The sequence below is a fragment of the Ranitomeya variabilis genome, chromosome 3, assembly GCF_051348905.1.
Source record: "Ranitomeya variabilis isolate aRanVar5 chromosome 3, aRanVar5.hap1, whole genome shotgun sequence".
Lineage (NCBI taxonomy): Eukaryota > Metazoa > Chordata > Amphibia > Anura > Dendrobatidae > Ranitomeya > Ranitomeya variabilis.
Window position 1 is genome coordinate 7,758,180 of NC_135234.1, and position 15,369 is coordinate 7,773,548.

The following is a 15,369-nucleotide window of genomic DNA, read 5'->3' on the forward strand; positions in this document are numbered from 1 at the left end:
TTATCACGAGTAGGCATATTATCACGAGTAGGCATATTATCACGAGTAGGCATATCATCACGAGTAGGCATGTTATCACGAGTAGGCATATTATCACGAGTAGGCATATTATCACTAGTAGGCATGTTATCACGAGTAGGCATGTTATCACGAGTAGGCATGTTATCACGAGTAGGCATATTATCACGAGTAGGCATATCATCACGAGTAGGCATGTTATCACGAGTAGGCATATTATCATGGGAAGGCATATTATCACGAGTAGGCATGTTATCACGAGTAGGCATGTTATCACGAGTAGGCATGTTATCACTAGTAGGCATATTATCACGAGTAGGCATATTATCACGAGTAGGCATATTATCACGAGTAGGCATATCATCACGAGTAGGCATATTATCACGAGTAGGCATATTATCGGTTACTTGGGTAAGGAGCTGATATTTTGATCTTTAACTCTTCCTGTTGATATGTGACTATTGTCCCTCCATCTGATTATTTTGTTACGCACCATGCCTGGTCTTTCTTGCGGTGGAACCAAGGCTACATTTTGACACTATCAGACATAATGGTTCTCTTTGATGCAGCAATCGATTGATTTCACGTACAATACTCAGCATATCGATGTACCTTGGGTTCGGCTGAGATCAGTCATGGTACATTACTTAACGCTTATTTTCTACTGTGACTTTCCACATCTATTTTTTGCACAGTCCTGGGACAAATGTTGTGGTCCTGGTAAACTTGGCAGTTTTCTGATGTATCTTGTATAATCCATTTTGAACTTTTGAATAATCTTGATTGTACAGCACTCTGTTTTATGATTAATAATGATATAAATATTACTAGAATTATGATTATATGGGGGCCGTATGGTTTTGATAACTATATGCTCCTGGCCTATTGTACAGTTAGTATTCCTGCGGATTTACTATTTTACACATCTATATATACAGCGCAGTGCAAAATGCAGGGTCAAAGAAAAGGCCGCAGAGCCAGAAGATTCAGACATAGAAGGGTTAATAGGTTTTTATTTATCAGTTACAAAATATCAAATTAATGGAGAGAAGTGTGACTCTCATCAGTGTCTTGTGACCACCCGTCTCCTCCATCATAACCAGTGGGGTACTCGGTACCGGGTCCGGTACTTAACGGGATGTGTCACGGCGGTGGTGACCCGGTCCGTGACCCTGGGCGCCCATAAAGGAAAGGTCTTTAAAGGGGTGTGTGAACATTATGAAAGTTAGTGACGCCACCTGTCGTATTCGGTCAGGGGTGACTGACGCTGCTTAAAGGAGTCCACTGGGGTTATGCTATAGCAGCCGGGATGGTATGGCTTCCCACAGGTGAAGCTGGGTCCCCAGGGCTCCCGGTGTATAGATGAGGATGGTGAGTGGTGCGATAAAGAACGGAGGACACAGGTTTGCAGTCTCTTTACCTGGTTTACTGATGGTAGCAGGCAGCCTCAGTCCAGGGCACCAGATCACAGGACAGGCAGGGTCCGGCCGGCTTGGAAACGAGTTCAGAGTCCCCTTTACCAGGTTGAGTTAAAAGCCTTCCTCATAGCGCAGTGGTATTGTAGTCCCTTACTGCCTATGGCTTCTGGCAAGGTCCTCACAGTCCTCTCTGTCCCCCTTTAGGTAGGACTCAAACCCGTATGACAGGTGGCGCGAGTCTTTTTACAGGGTCTCTATCATGACCCGGGCTCTATGTGTCACTGTGTCTCCTGGGTGTTAGGGTGGACAAGTTACGTGTAGTCTGGCTGTCCTACCGGTTTCTGTTGTGCCTCCTAGAGTATGACACAACCTCGGTCTTCCAGTTACCGGTATCTGCGCTCTGTCAGGAAGGTAGCCCAGTGGCAGCTATTCTCCCTTGTTGTCACTCTCCTGTGCTTTGCTCTCTGGCACATTCGCTACCAGCTGTTCTTCCTTCTGTATCTCGCTATCTAGGAGCTGCAGCACTTCAGGCTATACAGCCCCTCACTCGTCCTTCTGCCTCAGACTGCCCTTTTTCTTTCCTTTCCAGGAGCTGCAGAATCACTCATCTGCACAGCCCCAGCTTTCCTTCCTCACTCCTTGGCCTCCTCTCACCAACTGTCTCTCTCCAACTGCCTAGCAACTGCCTAGTAACTGACTCCTCCCGACCAGAGAGAGCAGCTCCCCTGAAGTCAGGTGTAGAGCTCCCCCTTCTGGCCTGGAGTCAGAATGGTGTATGTGCTGAATAGCTGTTAAAAGGAATCCTTCATCTCTTGCAAGTGTGATATCACTCTTCCCGTGAGGAAAGAAATGCTACTGTGACAACCAGGACCCTGGGGCGTCACACCCGTCTCCTCCATCATCAGTATCTAGTGACACTGACCGCCCATCACCTCCATCGTCAGCATCTGGTGACCGCTGTCCCCTCCACCATCAGTATCTGGTGACCGCTGTCCCCTCCACCATCAGTATCTGGTGACTGCTCATCACCTCCATCATCAGTATCTGGTGACCGCTCGTCCCCTCCATCATCGGTATCTTGTGACCGCCCGTACCCTCCATCATCAGTATCTGGTGACTGCCTGTCTCTTACATCATCAGTATCTGGAGACCGCCTGTCACCTCCAATCTTCAGTATTTGGAGACCGCCAGTCCTCTCCATCATCAGTATCTGGTGACCGCCCGTCTCCTCCATCATCAGTATCTGGTGACCGCCCGTCTCCTCCATCATCAGTATCTGGTGACCGCCCGTCTCCTCCATCATCAGTATCTGGTGACCGCCCGTCACCTCCATCATCAGTATCTGGTGACCGCCCGTCACCTCCATCATCAGTATCTGGTGACCGCCCGTCTCCTCCATCATCAGTATCTGGTGACCGCCTGTCTCCTCCATCATCAGTATCTGGTGACCGCCAGTCCTCTCCATCATCAGTATCTGGTGACCACCCGTCACCTCCATCATCAGTATCTGGTGACCGCCCATCACCTCCATCATCAGTATCTGGTGACCACCCGTCACCTCCATCATCAGTATCAGGTGACCGCCCATCACCTCCATCATCAGTATCCGGTCACCTCCATCACTTCTCGTCACTTGTACACAGGTTATGGAGGGTCTTGGCAGGAGGTTGTACCAAACATCTTGGAGAACTTCCCCCAGATCTTCTGTGTATGAGGCTTGTGTGGATCCTTCTGTCTTCTCATGTGATCACAGACGGGATGATGGGAGATCAGGGCTCCAGGACCGGATCATCACCCCCCTTTTTCTTTCTAACCAGATAATTCTTCTCTTTTGTCTGCGCTATGTAGAAGCGGGAAGTCTCTTGTCCCTGCATTCATCTTCCCCTCCTCCTGACCCAGTCTCCCCCTGACTTTTGCGGTGACTCATGAGTCATGCAGTGACCTCCTGCTTCTACATAGAGCACAGAAGGATTCAGCTCATCAGTCTTTCCTCACGTGATGTCCTAGACCTCATGGAGAATCATCTGTGTAGTGAAATGTTCCCTTTATCATTTACAGTTGTGGCCAAAAGTATTCACACCCCTGCAATTCTGTCAGGTAATACTCAGTTTCTTCCTGAAAATGATTGCAAACACAAATTCTTTGGTATTATTATCTTTATTTAATTTGTCTTAAATGAAAAAACACAAAAGAGAATGAAGCAAAAAGCAAAACATTGATCATTTCACACAAAACTCCAAAAATGGGCCAGACAAAAGTATTGGCACCCTCAGCCTAATACTTGGTTGCACAACCTTTAGCCAAAATAACTGCGACCAACCGCTTCCGGTAACCATCAGTGAGTTTCTTACAATGCTCTGCTGGAATTTTAGACCATTCTTCTTTGGCAAACTGCTCCAGGTCCCTGACATTTGAAGGGTGCCTTCTCCAAACTGCCATTTTTAGATCTCTCCACAGGTGTTCTATGGGATTCAGGTCTGGACTCATTGCTGGCCACCTTAGAAGTCTCCAGTAGGGTTGAGCGACTTTTGCTTTTTTAGGATCGAGTTGGGTTTTGTGAAACCCGACCTTCTTGGAAGTCGGATCGCGTGAAATCGGCCGATGCTACTGTAAAGTCGGGTTCCGGACCGGAACACGAAACCCAATGCAAGTTAATGCGGATTATTTTTTACATTTACTTAATATCTCTCTCTCTCTCTCTCTCTCTCTCTCTCTCCCCCCTCCGTGCAAAGCATGTGTTGTGTTTGACTCCGGAAATCACTGCAGCCCAAATGGTAATATGGCTCTATGACGCCGCAGAATCCAGGCCGGAACCTATGTCATCACGCTGCCCACACTCCTTAATTGGCTGAAAAAATCGCGGGGAAGGCGTCATACAAAACGCGACTTTGGCGCCAACATCGCCGACCACGTGGCCGATCCCACGCTGGAGTCGGGTCGGGTTTCACGAAACCCGACTTTGCCAAAAGTCGGCGACTTTTGAAAATGAACGATCCGTTTTGCTCAAGCCTAGTCTCCAGTGCTGTCTCTCAAACCATTTTCTAGTGCTTTTTGAAGTGTGTTTTGGGTCATTGTCCTGCTGGAAGACCCATGACCTCTGAGGGAGACCCAGCTTTCTCACACTGGGCCCTACATTATGCTGCAAAATTTGTTGGTAGTCTTCAGACTTCATAATGCCATGCACACAGTCAAGCAGTCTAGTGCCAGAGGCAGCAAAGCAACCCCAAAACATCAGGGAACCTCCGCCATGTTTGACTGTAGGGACCATGTTCTTTTCTTTGAATGCCTCTTTTTTTCTCCTGTAAACTCTATGTTGATGCCTTTGCCCAAAAAGCTCTACTTTTGTCTCATCTGACCAGAGAACATTCTTCCAAAACGTTTTAGGCTTTTTCAGGTAAGTTTTGGCAAACTCCAGCCTGGCTTTTTCATGTCTCGGGGTAAGAAGTGGGGTCTTCCTGGGTCTCCTACCATACAGTCTATTTCATTCAGACGCCGACGGATAGTACGGGTTGACACTGATGTACCCTCAGACTGCAGGGCAGCTTGTACTTGTTTGGATGTTAGTCGAGGTTCTTTATCCAACATCCGCACAATCTTGCGTTGAAATCTCTTGTCAATTTTTCTTTTCCGTCCACATCTAGGGAGGTTAGCCACAGTGCCATGGGCTTTACACTTCTTGATGACACTGCGCACGGTAGACACAGGAACATTCAGGTCTTTGGAGATGGACTTGTAGCCTTGAGATTGCTCATGCTTCCTCACAATTTGGTTTCTCAAGTCCTCAGACAGTTATTTGGTCTTCTTTCTTTTCTCCATGCTCAATGTGGTACACACAAGGACACAGGACAGAGGTTGAGTCAACTTTAATCCATGTCAACTGGCTGCAAGTGTGATTTAGTTATTGCCAACACCTGTTAGGTGCCACAGGTAAGTTACAGGTGCTGTTAATTACACTAATTAGAGAAGCATCACATGATTTTTCCAACAGTGCCAATACTTTTGTCCACCCCCTTTTTTATGTTTGGTGTGGAATTATATCCAGTTTGGCTTTAGGACAATTCTTTTTGTGTTTTTTCATTTAAGACAAATTAAATGAAGATAATAATAAGAATTTGTGATTGCAATCATTTTCAGGAAGAAACTGAGTATTATCTAACAGAATTGCAGGGGTGTGAATACTTTTGGCCATGACTGTATATCCATCCTGGCCCCCTTCCCCCAGTATGCGTATCCATCCTGGCCCCCTTCCCCCAGTATGTGTATCCATCCTGGCCCCCTTCCCCCACCTGGCCCCCTTCCCCCAGTATGTATATCCATCCTGGCCCCCTTCCCTGTTGTGAATTCCGCTCTTGGGCTCCCTCCGGTGGTTGTAAGTAGCACTTTTGTGAATTCTGCTCTTGGGCTCCCTCCTGTGGTTTTGAGTGGTATAGCTGCTTCTTGGATTTAGCATCAGCAGCTGCTTCCACTGATCGTCTTTCTGGCTCGGCTATTTTAGTCTGGCCTTATCCCTCAATCAATGCCAGTTGTCAATTGTTCCTGCTTGGAGTCACGGCTCTTTTGGATTTCCCTGACACTCTGACCCGTTCAGCAAAGATAAGTCCTTGCTTGTCCTTTTGCAGTCCATTTGTTGTGGACTTATTGTTCAGCACATTCTATGTTTTGCTCATTTGTCCAGCTTATCAGTATGGATCTATTCAGCTAAGCTGGAAGCTCTGGGCTGCAGATTTTGCCCTCCACACCTTTAGTCAGGTGTGGAGATTTTTGCATATCTCTGCGGTGGACTTTTTCTAGTTTTTATTACTGACCGCACAGTGTTCTTTCCTGTACTATCTATCTAGCTAGAAGTGGCCTCCTTTGCTAAATCTTGTTTCATACTACGTATGTCATTTCCTTCTCCTCTCACAGTCATTATTTGTGGGGGGCTGTCCTATCCTTGGGGATTTTCTCTGAGGCAAGATAGCTTTCCTATTTCTACCTTTAGGGGTAGCTAGTTCTCCGGCTGTGACGAGGTGTCCAGGGAGTGACAGGAACATCCCACGGCTACTTCTAGTGTTGTGTTAAGATCAGGAACTGCGGTCTGTATAGTTACCACCTGCTCAGAGCTAGTCGCATGTCGCTCCTAAATTAACCGTCCATAACACTTCCCCCAGTATGTGTATATATCCTGGCCCCCTTCCCCCAGTATGTGTATCCATCCTGGCCCCCTTCCCCCAGTATGTGTATCCATCCTGGCCCCCTTCCCCCAGTATGTGTATCCATCCTGGCCCCCTTCCCCCAGTATGTGTATATATCCTGGCCCCCTTCCCACAGTATGTATATCCATCCTGGCCCCCTTCCCCCAGTATGTACAGTGGGGCAAAAAAGTATTTAGTCAGTCAGCAATAGTGCAAGTTCCACCACTTAAAAAGATGAGAGGCGTCTGTAATTTACATCATAGGTAGACCTCAACTATGGGAGACAAACTGAGAAAAAAAAATCCAGAAAATCACATTGTCTGTTTTTTTATCATTTTATTTGCATATTCTGGTGGAAAATAAGTATTTGGTCAGAAACAAACAATCAAGATTTCTGGCTCTCACAGACCTGTAACTTCTTCTTTAAGAGTCTCCTCTTTCCTCCACTCATTACCTGTAGTAATGGCACCTGTTTAAACTTATCAGTATAAAAGACACATGTGCACACCCTCAAACAGTCTGACTCCAAACTCCACTATGGTGAAGACCAAAGAGCTGTCAAAGGACACTAGAAACAAAATTGTAGCCCTGCACCAGGCTGGGAAGACTGAATCTGCAATAGCCAACCAGCTTGGAGTGAAGAAATCAACAGTGGGAGCAATAATTAGAAAATGGAAGACATTCAAGACCACTGATAATCTCCCTCGATCTGGGGCTCCACGCAAAATCCCACCCCGTAGGGTCAGAATGATCACAAGAACGGTGAGCAAAAATCCCAGAACCACGCGGGGGGACCTAGTGAATGAACTGCAGAGAGCTGGGACCAATGTAACAAGGCCTACCATAAGTAACACACTACGCCACCATGGACTCAGATCCTGCAGTGCCAGACGTGTCCCACTGCTTAAGCCAGTACATGTCCGGGCCCGTCTGAAGTTTGCTAGAGAGCATTTGGATGATCCAGAGGAGTTTTGGGAGAATGTCCTATGGTCTGATGAAACCAAACTGGAACTGTTTGGTAGAAACACAACTTGTCGTGTTTGGAGGAAAAAGAATACTGAGTTGCATCCATCAAACACCATACCTACTGTAAAGCATGGTGGTGGAAACATCATGCTTTGGGGCTGTTTCTCTGCAAAGGGGCCAGGACGACTGATCCGGGTACATGAAAGAATGAATGGGGCCATGTATCGTGAGATTTTGAGTGCAAACCTCCTTCCATCAGCAAGGGCATTGAAGATGAAACGTGGCTGGGTCTTTCAACATGACAATGATCCAAAGCACACCGCCAGGGCAACGAAGGAGTGGCTTCGTAAGAAGCATTTCAAGGTCCTGGAGTGGCCTAGCCAGTCTCCAGATCTCAACCCTATAGAAAACCTTTGGAGGGAGTTGAAAGTCCGTGTTGCCAAGCGAAAAGCCAAAAACATCACTGCTCTAGAGGAGATCTGCATGGAGGAATGGGCCAACATACCAACAACAGTGTGTGGCAACCTTGTGAAGACTTACAGAAAACGTTTGACCTCTGTCATTGCCAACAAAGGATATATTACAAAGTATTGAGATGAAATTTTGTTTCTGACCAAATACTTATTTTCCACCATAATATGCAAATAAAATGATAAAAAAACAGACAATGTGATTTTCTGGATTTTTTTTTTTCTCAGTTTGTCTCCCATAGTTGAGGTCTACCTATGATGTAAATTACAGACGCCTCTCATCTTTTTAAGTGGTGGAACTTGCACTATTGCTGAATGACTAAATACTTTTTTGCCCCACTGTATATCCATCCTGGCCCCCTTCCCCCAGTATGTGTATGCATCCCGGCCCCCTTCCCCCAGTATGTGTATGCATCCCGGCCCCCTTCCCCCAGTATGTATATATCCTGGCCCCCTTCCCCCAGTATGTACAGTCATGGCCAAAAGTATTCACACCCCAGCAATTCTGTCAGATAATACTCCGTTTCTTCCTGGAAATGATTGCAAACACAAATTCTTTGGTATTATCTTTATTTAATTTGTCTTAAATGAAAAAACACAAAAGAGAATGAAGCAAAACGCAAAACATTGATCATTTCACACAAAACTCCAAAAATGGGCCAGACAAAAGTATTGGCACCCTCAGCCTAATACTTGGTTGCACAACCTTTAGCCAAAATACCTGCGACCAACCGCTTCCGGTAACCATCAGTGAGTTTCTTACAATGCTCTGCTGGAATTTTAGACCATTCTTCTTTGGCAAACTGCTCCAGGTCCCTGACATTTGAAGGGCGCCTTCTCCAAACTGCCATTTTTAGATCTCTCCACAGGTGTTCTATGGGATTCAGGTCTGGACTCATTGCTGGCCACCTTAGAAGTCTCCAGTAGGGTTGAGCGACTTTTGCTTTTTTAGGATCGAGTTGGGTTTTGTGAAACCCGACCTTCTCGGAAGTCGGATCGCGTGAAATCGGCCGATTCTACTGTAAAGTCGGGTTCCGGACCGGAACACGAAACCCAATGCAAGTCAATGCGGATTATTTTTTACATTTACTTAATATCTCTCTCTCTCTCTCTCTCTTTCTCTCTCTCTCCTCCTCCGTGCAAAGCATGTGTTGTGTTTGACTCCGGAAATCACTGCAGCCCAAACGGTAATATGGCTCTATGACGCCGCAGAAACCAGGCCGGAACCTATGTCATCACGCTGCCCACACTCCTTAATTGGCTGAAAAAATGGCGGGGAAGGCGTCATACAAAACGCGACTTTGGCGCCAACATCACCGACCACGTGGCCGATCCCACGCTGGAGTTGGGTTTCACGAAACCCGACTTTGCCAAAAGTCGGCGACTTTTGAAAACGAACGATCCGTTTCGCTCAAGCCTAGTCTCCAGTGCTGTCTCTCAAACCATTTTCTAGTGCTTTTTGAAGTGTGTGTTTGGGTCATTGTCCTGCTGGAAGACCCATGACCTCTGAGGGAGACCCAACTTTCTCACACTGGGCCCTACATTATGCTGCAAAATTTGTTGGTAGTCTTCAGACTTCATAATGCCATGCACACAGTCAAGCAGTCTAGTGCCAGAGGCAGAAAAGCAACCCCAAAACATCAGGGAACCTCCGCCATGTTTGACTGTAGGGACCATGTTCTTTTATTTGAATGCCTCTTTTTTTCTCCTGTAAACTCTATGTTGATGCCTTTGCCCAAAAAGCTCTACTTTTGTCTCATCTGACCAGAGAACATTCTTCCAAAACGTTTTAGGCTTTTTCAGGTAAGTTTTGGCAAACTCCAGCCTGGCTTTTTCATGTCTCGGGGTAAGAAGTGGGGTCTTCCTGGGTCTCCTACCATACAGTCCCTTTTCATTCAGACGCCGATGGATAGTAAGGGTTGACACTTTTGTACCCTCGGACTGCAGGGCAGCTTGTACTTGTTTGGATGGTAGTCGAGGTTCTTTATCCAACATCCACACAATCTTGCGTTGAAATCTCTTGTCAATTTTTCTTTTCCGTCCACATCTAGGGAGGTTAGCCACAGTGCCATGGGCTTTACACTTCTTGATGACACTGTGCATGGTAGACACAAGAACATTCAGGTCTTTGGAGATGGACTTGTAGCCTTGAGATTGCTCATGCTTCCTCACAATTTGGTTTCTCAAGTCCTCAGACAGTTCTTTGGTCTTCTTTCTTTTCTCCATGCTCAATGTGGTACACACAAGGACACAGGACAGAGGTTGTCAACATTAATCCATGTCATCTGGCTGCAAGTGTGATTTAGTTATTGCCAACACCTGTTAGGTGCCACAGGTAAGTTACAGGTGCTGTTAATTACACTAATTAGAGAAGCATCACATGATTTTTCCAACAGTGCCAATACTTTTGTCCACCCCCTTTTTTATGTTTGGTCCAGTTTGGCTTTAGGACAATTCTTTTTGTGTTTTTTAATTTAAGACAAATTAAATGAAGATAATAATACCAAAGAATTTGTGTTTGCAATCATTTTCAGGAAGAAACTGAGTATTATCTGACAGAATTGCAGGGGTGTCAATACTTTTGGCCACAACTGTATGACACAAATCGTCCATTTCAGGTTTTCACATTCTCCATTTTTTTACAGTGAAGATCACCTGTAATATGTTAATTAGTGATTAGCGAGTGTACTCCTTGCTTGGGTTTTCCTGAGCACGCTCGGGTGACCTCCGAGTATTTAGTTTTTGTCACCGCAGCTGAGTGATTTATGGCTACTACCCAGCCTGAGTACATGTGGGGGTTGCCTGGTTGCTAGGGAATCCCCACATGTGTTCAGCCTGGCTAGTAGCTGTAAATCATTCAGCTGAGGTGACAAAAACAAAATACTCGGAGATCACCCGAGCGTGCTGAGGAAAACCCGAGCAACGAGTATACTCGTTCATCACTAGTGATAATGTGACTTGTGCCTGATCTGGTTCCTCCTAATCGCTGCCTCTCCTCCTCTCCCCAGGTCCGTGCTGTGTCCACAGCGTCACCGCCGCTCGTCACAGGAAGGAGTTACAGATGGGAAAAGATGTTCCGCCCATGAGCAGCGTCCCTGATAATGGCTCGTGTGGGGGAAGTTACACTGTATGGTCCGACACAGAATGACTTCCCTGCCTGGGAGGTGAGCAGGGACTGGCTCCATCACGGCTGCATGATACGTTAACCCCTTCACTCACGGGCAATTTTTTTATTCCTTACTTGCTTTCAGTTTTTACGTCACTTCCTCCAAGAGCTGTAACTTTATTTTCTTTTCACTTCGGATCAGACTTGTTATTTTCAGGACGAGTTGTAGTCTTGAATGACTCCATTATTTTCCTGTAAAATGTAACGAAAAAGTAGAGGAAGATTTCAGATGTGTTGAAATGGCAGAAATACGTGGCTCCTCATTGTTCTTCGGGTGTTACGGCGGTAATAATGACCTGGACACACGAGTCTTCCCGTCAGTGAGTAATAATGACCTGGATACACGAGTCTTCCCGTTAGTGGGTAATAATGACCTGGATACATGAGTCTTCCCGTCAGTGAGTAATAATGACCTGGATATATGAGTCTTCCCGTCAGTGGGTAATAATGACCTGGATACACGAGTCTTCCCGTCAGTGCGGTAATAATGACCTGGATACATGAGTCTTCCCGACAGTGGGTAATAATGACCTGGATACACGAGTCTTCCCGTCAGTGCGGTAATAATGACCTGGATACACGAGTCTTCCCGACAGTGAGTAATAATGACCTGGATACACGAGTCTTCCCGTCAGTACGGTAATAATGACCTGGATACACGAGTTTTCCCGTTAGTGGGTAATAATGACCTGGATACATGAGTCTTCCCGTCAGTGAGTAATAATGACCTGGATACATGAGTCTTCCCGTCAGTGGGTAATAATGACCTGGATACACGAGTCTTCCCGTCGGTGCGGTAATAATGAGCTGGATACATGAGTCTTCCCGACAGTGGGTAATAATGACCTGGATACACGAGTCTTCCCGTCAGTGTGGTAATAATGACCTGGATACACGAGTCTTCCCGTCAGTACGGTAATAATGACCTGGATACACGAGTTTTCCCGTTAGTGTGTAATAATGACCTGGATACACGAGTCTTCCCATCAGTGAGTAATAATGACCTGGATACACGAGTCTTCCCGTCAGTGCGGTAATAATGACCTGGATGCATGAGTCTTCCCGTCAGTGTGGTAATAATGACCTGGATACACGAGTTTTCCCGTTAGTGTGTAATAATGACCTGGATACACGAGTCTTCCCATCAGTGAGTAATAATGACCTGGATACATGAGTCTTCCCGTCAGTGAGTAATAATGACCTGGATATATGAGTCTTCCCGTCAGTGGGTAATAATGACCTGGATACACGAGTCTTCCCGTCAGTGCGGTAATAATGACCTGGATACATGAGTCTTCCCGACAGTGGGTAATAATGACCTGGATACACGAGTCTTCCCGACAGTGAGTAATAATGACCTGGATACACGAGTCTTCCCGTCAGTACGGTAATAATGACCTGGATACACGAGTTTTCCCGTTAGTGGGTAATAATGACCTGGATACATGAGTCTTCCCGTCAGTGAGTAATAATGACCTGGATACATGAGTCTTCCCGTCAGTGGGTAATAATGACCTGGATACACGAGTCTTCCCGTCGGTGCGGTAATAATGAGCTGGATACATGAGTCTTCCCGACAGTGGGTAATAATGACCTGGATACACGAGTCTTCCCGTCAGTGTGGTAATAATGACCTGGATACACGAGTCTTCCCGTCAGTACGGTAATAATGACCTGGATACACGAGTTTTCCCGTTAGTGTGTAATAATGACCTGGATACACGAGTCTTCCCATCAGTGAGTAATAATGACCTGGATACACGAGTCTTCCCGTCAGTGCGGTAATAATGACCTGGATGCATGAGTCTTCCCGTCAGTGTGGTAATAATGACCTGGATACACGAGTCTTCCTGTCAGTGTGGTAATAATGACCTGGATACACGAGTCTTCCCGTCGGTGCGGTAATAATGACCTGGATACACGAGTCTTCCCGTCAGTGCGGTAATAATGACCTGGATATACGAGTCTTCCCGTCAGTGCGGTAATAATGACCTGGATACATGAGTCTTCCCGTCAGTGTGGTAATAATGACCTGGATACATGAGTCTTCCCGTCAGTGAGTAATAATGACCTGGATACACGAGTCTTCCCGTCAGTAAGTAATAATGACCTGGATACACGAGTCTTCCCGTCGGTGCGGTAATAATGACCTGGATACACGAGTCTTCCCGTCAGTGAGTAATAATGACCTGGATACACGAGTCTTCCCGTCAGTGGGTAATAATGACCTGGATACATGAGTCTTCCCGTCGGTGCGGTAATAATGACCTGGATACACGAGTCTTCCCGTCAGTGGGTAATAATGACCTGGATACAGGAGTCTTCCCGTCAGTGGGTAATAATGACCTGGATACAGGAGTCTTCCCGTCAGTGGGTAATAATGAGCTGGATACATGAGTCTTCCCGTCGGTGCGGTAATAATGACCTGGATACACGAGTCTTCCCGGCGGTGCGGTAATAATGACCTGGATACATGAGTCTTCCCGACGGTGTGGTAATAATGACCTGGATACACGAGTCTTCCCGACGGTGCGGTAATAATGACCTGGATACACGAGTCTTCCCGTCGGTGCGGTAATAATGACCTGGATACACGAGTCTTCCCGTCAGTGCGGTAATAATGACCTGGATACACGTGTCTTCCCGTCGGTGCGGTTATAATAACCTGGATACACGCGTCTTCCGATCGGTGCGGTAATAATGACCTGGATACACGAGTCTTCCCGTCGGTGCAGTAATAATGACCTGGATACACGAGTCTTCCCGTTAGTGGGTAATAATGACCAGGATACACAAGTCTTCCCGTCGGTGCGATAATAATGACCTGGATACACGAGTCTTCCCGTCGATGCGGTAATAATGACCTGGATACACGAGTCTTCCCGTCGGTGCGGTAATAATGACCTGGATACACGAGTCTTCCCGTCGGTGCGGTAATAATCACCAGGATACACGAGTCTTCCCGTCGGTGCGGTAATAATGACCTGGATACACGAGTCTTCCCGTCAGTGGGTAATAATGACCTGGATACACGAGTCTTCCCGTTGGTGCGGTAATAATGACCTGGATACACGAGTCTTCCCGTCGGTGCGGTAATAATGACCTGGATACACGAGTCTTCCCGTCAGTGCAGTTATAATGATCTGGATACATGCGTCGTGTACAGTGTGGGAGGGTGAGAACAGGACAGAAGCACCCGACCCTGATAGACCACCCAATATTACATCCGGAACAGTGACCGGACAGGATGGGACCCGAGGTCAGGTCCTGGGTTGTAGTATCCAGTGTGTGGCAGCTGCCATGTTACTGCTCCTCCAGGGTCATCTGTTCTACGGGGCCGTTAGTGTGTCTGAGCGTGTTCTCCTTACCATCGAGGGTGTCTGGATAATGGGGTTTTATGTAGCGTCCTGGTTTCCTTGTATGGATGAAATTCTGCCCGACGTCCTCCCCATGTAACATCTGTAACCAGCATGTCCTTTTCTTCTGCTCACCTTTCCCGGCTGGTGATGATGGACGTCATCTCTTGTCCAGTCTAGACTCTCCCACTTTTTCTTGGGAGTCGCTCTGAGTATGAGGCACGGTATCAGGATTATGGATAAGTTCTGTATCTTCCTTATTATTTACTCACTTGTGTATATTTTGTATATGCTGCATAACGCTGTGCAAAAGTCTTAGGCAGGTGAGGAATAAATGCTGCAGAGTCAGAAGCTTCAGACCGCCTGTCGCCTTTATCATCAGTATATGATGACTGCCCATCACCTCCATCATCAGTATCTGGTGATTGCCCGTGGACTCCATCATTATTATCTGGTGACCGGCAGTTGCCTCCATCATCAGTATCTGGTGATCGTCCTTTGCCTCCATCATTAGTATCTGGTGACCAGCAGACACCTCCATCATCAGTATCTGGGACCTGAGCCGTATCCTATTGACCAGCCCCCATTGGAGGTCACTGAGGAGAGGTATGTGTTTTCTGGTAAGAGCAGAATCTGGGTTATTCATTGTTCAGTGTTGAGAGATACAGCTCATAGTAGCATTGTACCGTTTAGAAACAGAGAGCTCACCTCTGTAAAGATCAGCGCTATTCCTGACACAGGTTTTGTACTTTTATTTTGTTATTCCCTTTTTTTTTTTTGTATTTGTTTATACTGCATTAT

At 46.5% G+C, this 15,369-nt stretch overlaps 1 protein-coding gene across 3 annotated transcripts in view; it reads left to right on the forward strand.

The window, feature by feature from the left end:
• Window positions 1–11,533, forward strand: part of LOC143817877 (uncharacterized) — a 35,230-nt gene extending 23,697 nt beyond the window's left edge. The window contains exon 6 of one of the 3 annotated variants that reach the window (XM_077299345.1): window positions 11,055–11,514. In XM_077299345.1, coding sequence (XP_077155460.1) covers window positions 11,055–11,194 — 140 coding nt within the window. In that variant the 3' untranslated portion in view covers window positions 11,195–11,514. Of the gene's footprint in view, window positions 1–11,054 lie in introns of all 3 variants that reach the window. The other 2 variants (XM_077299346.1, XM_077299344.1) reach the window with 2 other exon arrangements.
• Window positions 11,534–15,369: the final 3,836 nt, after the last annotated feature.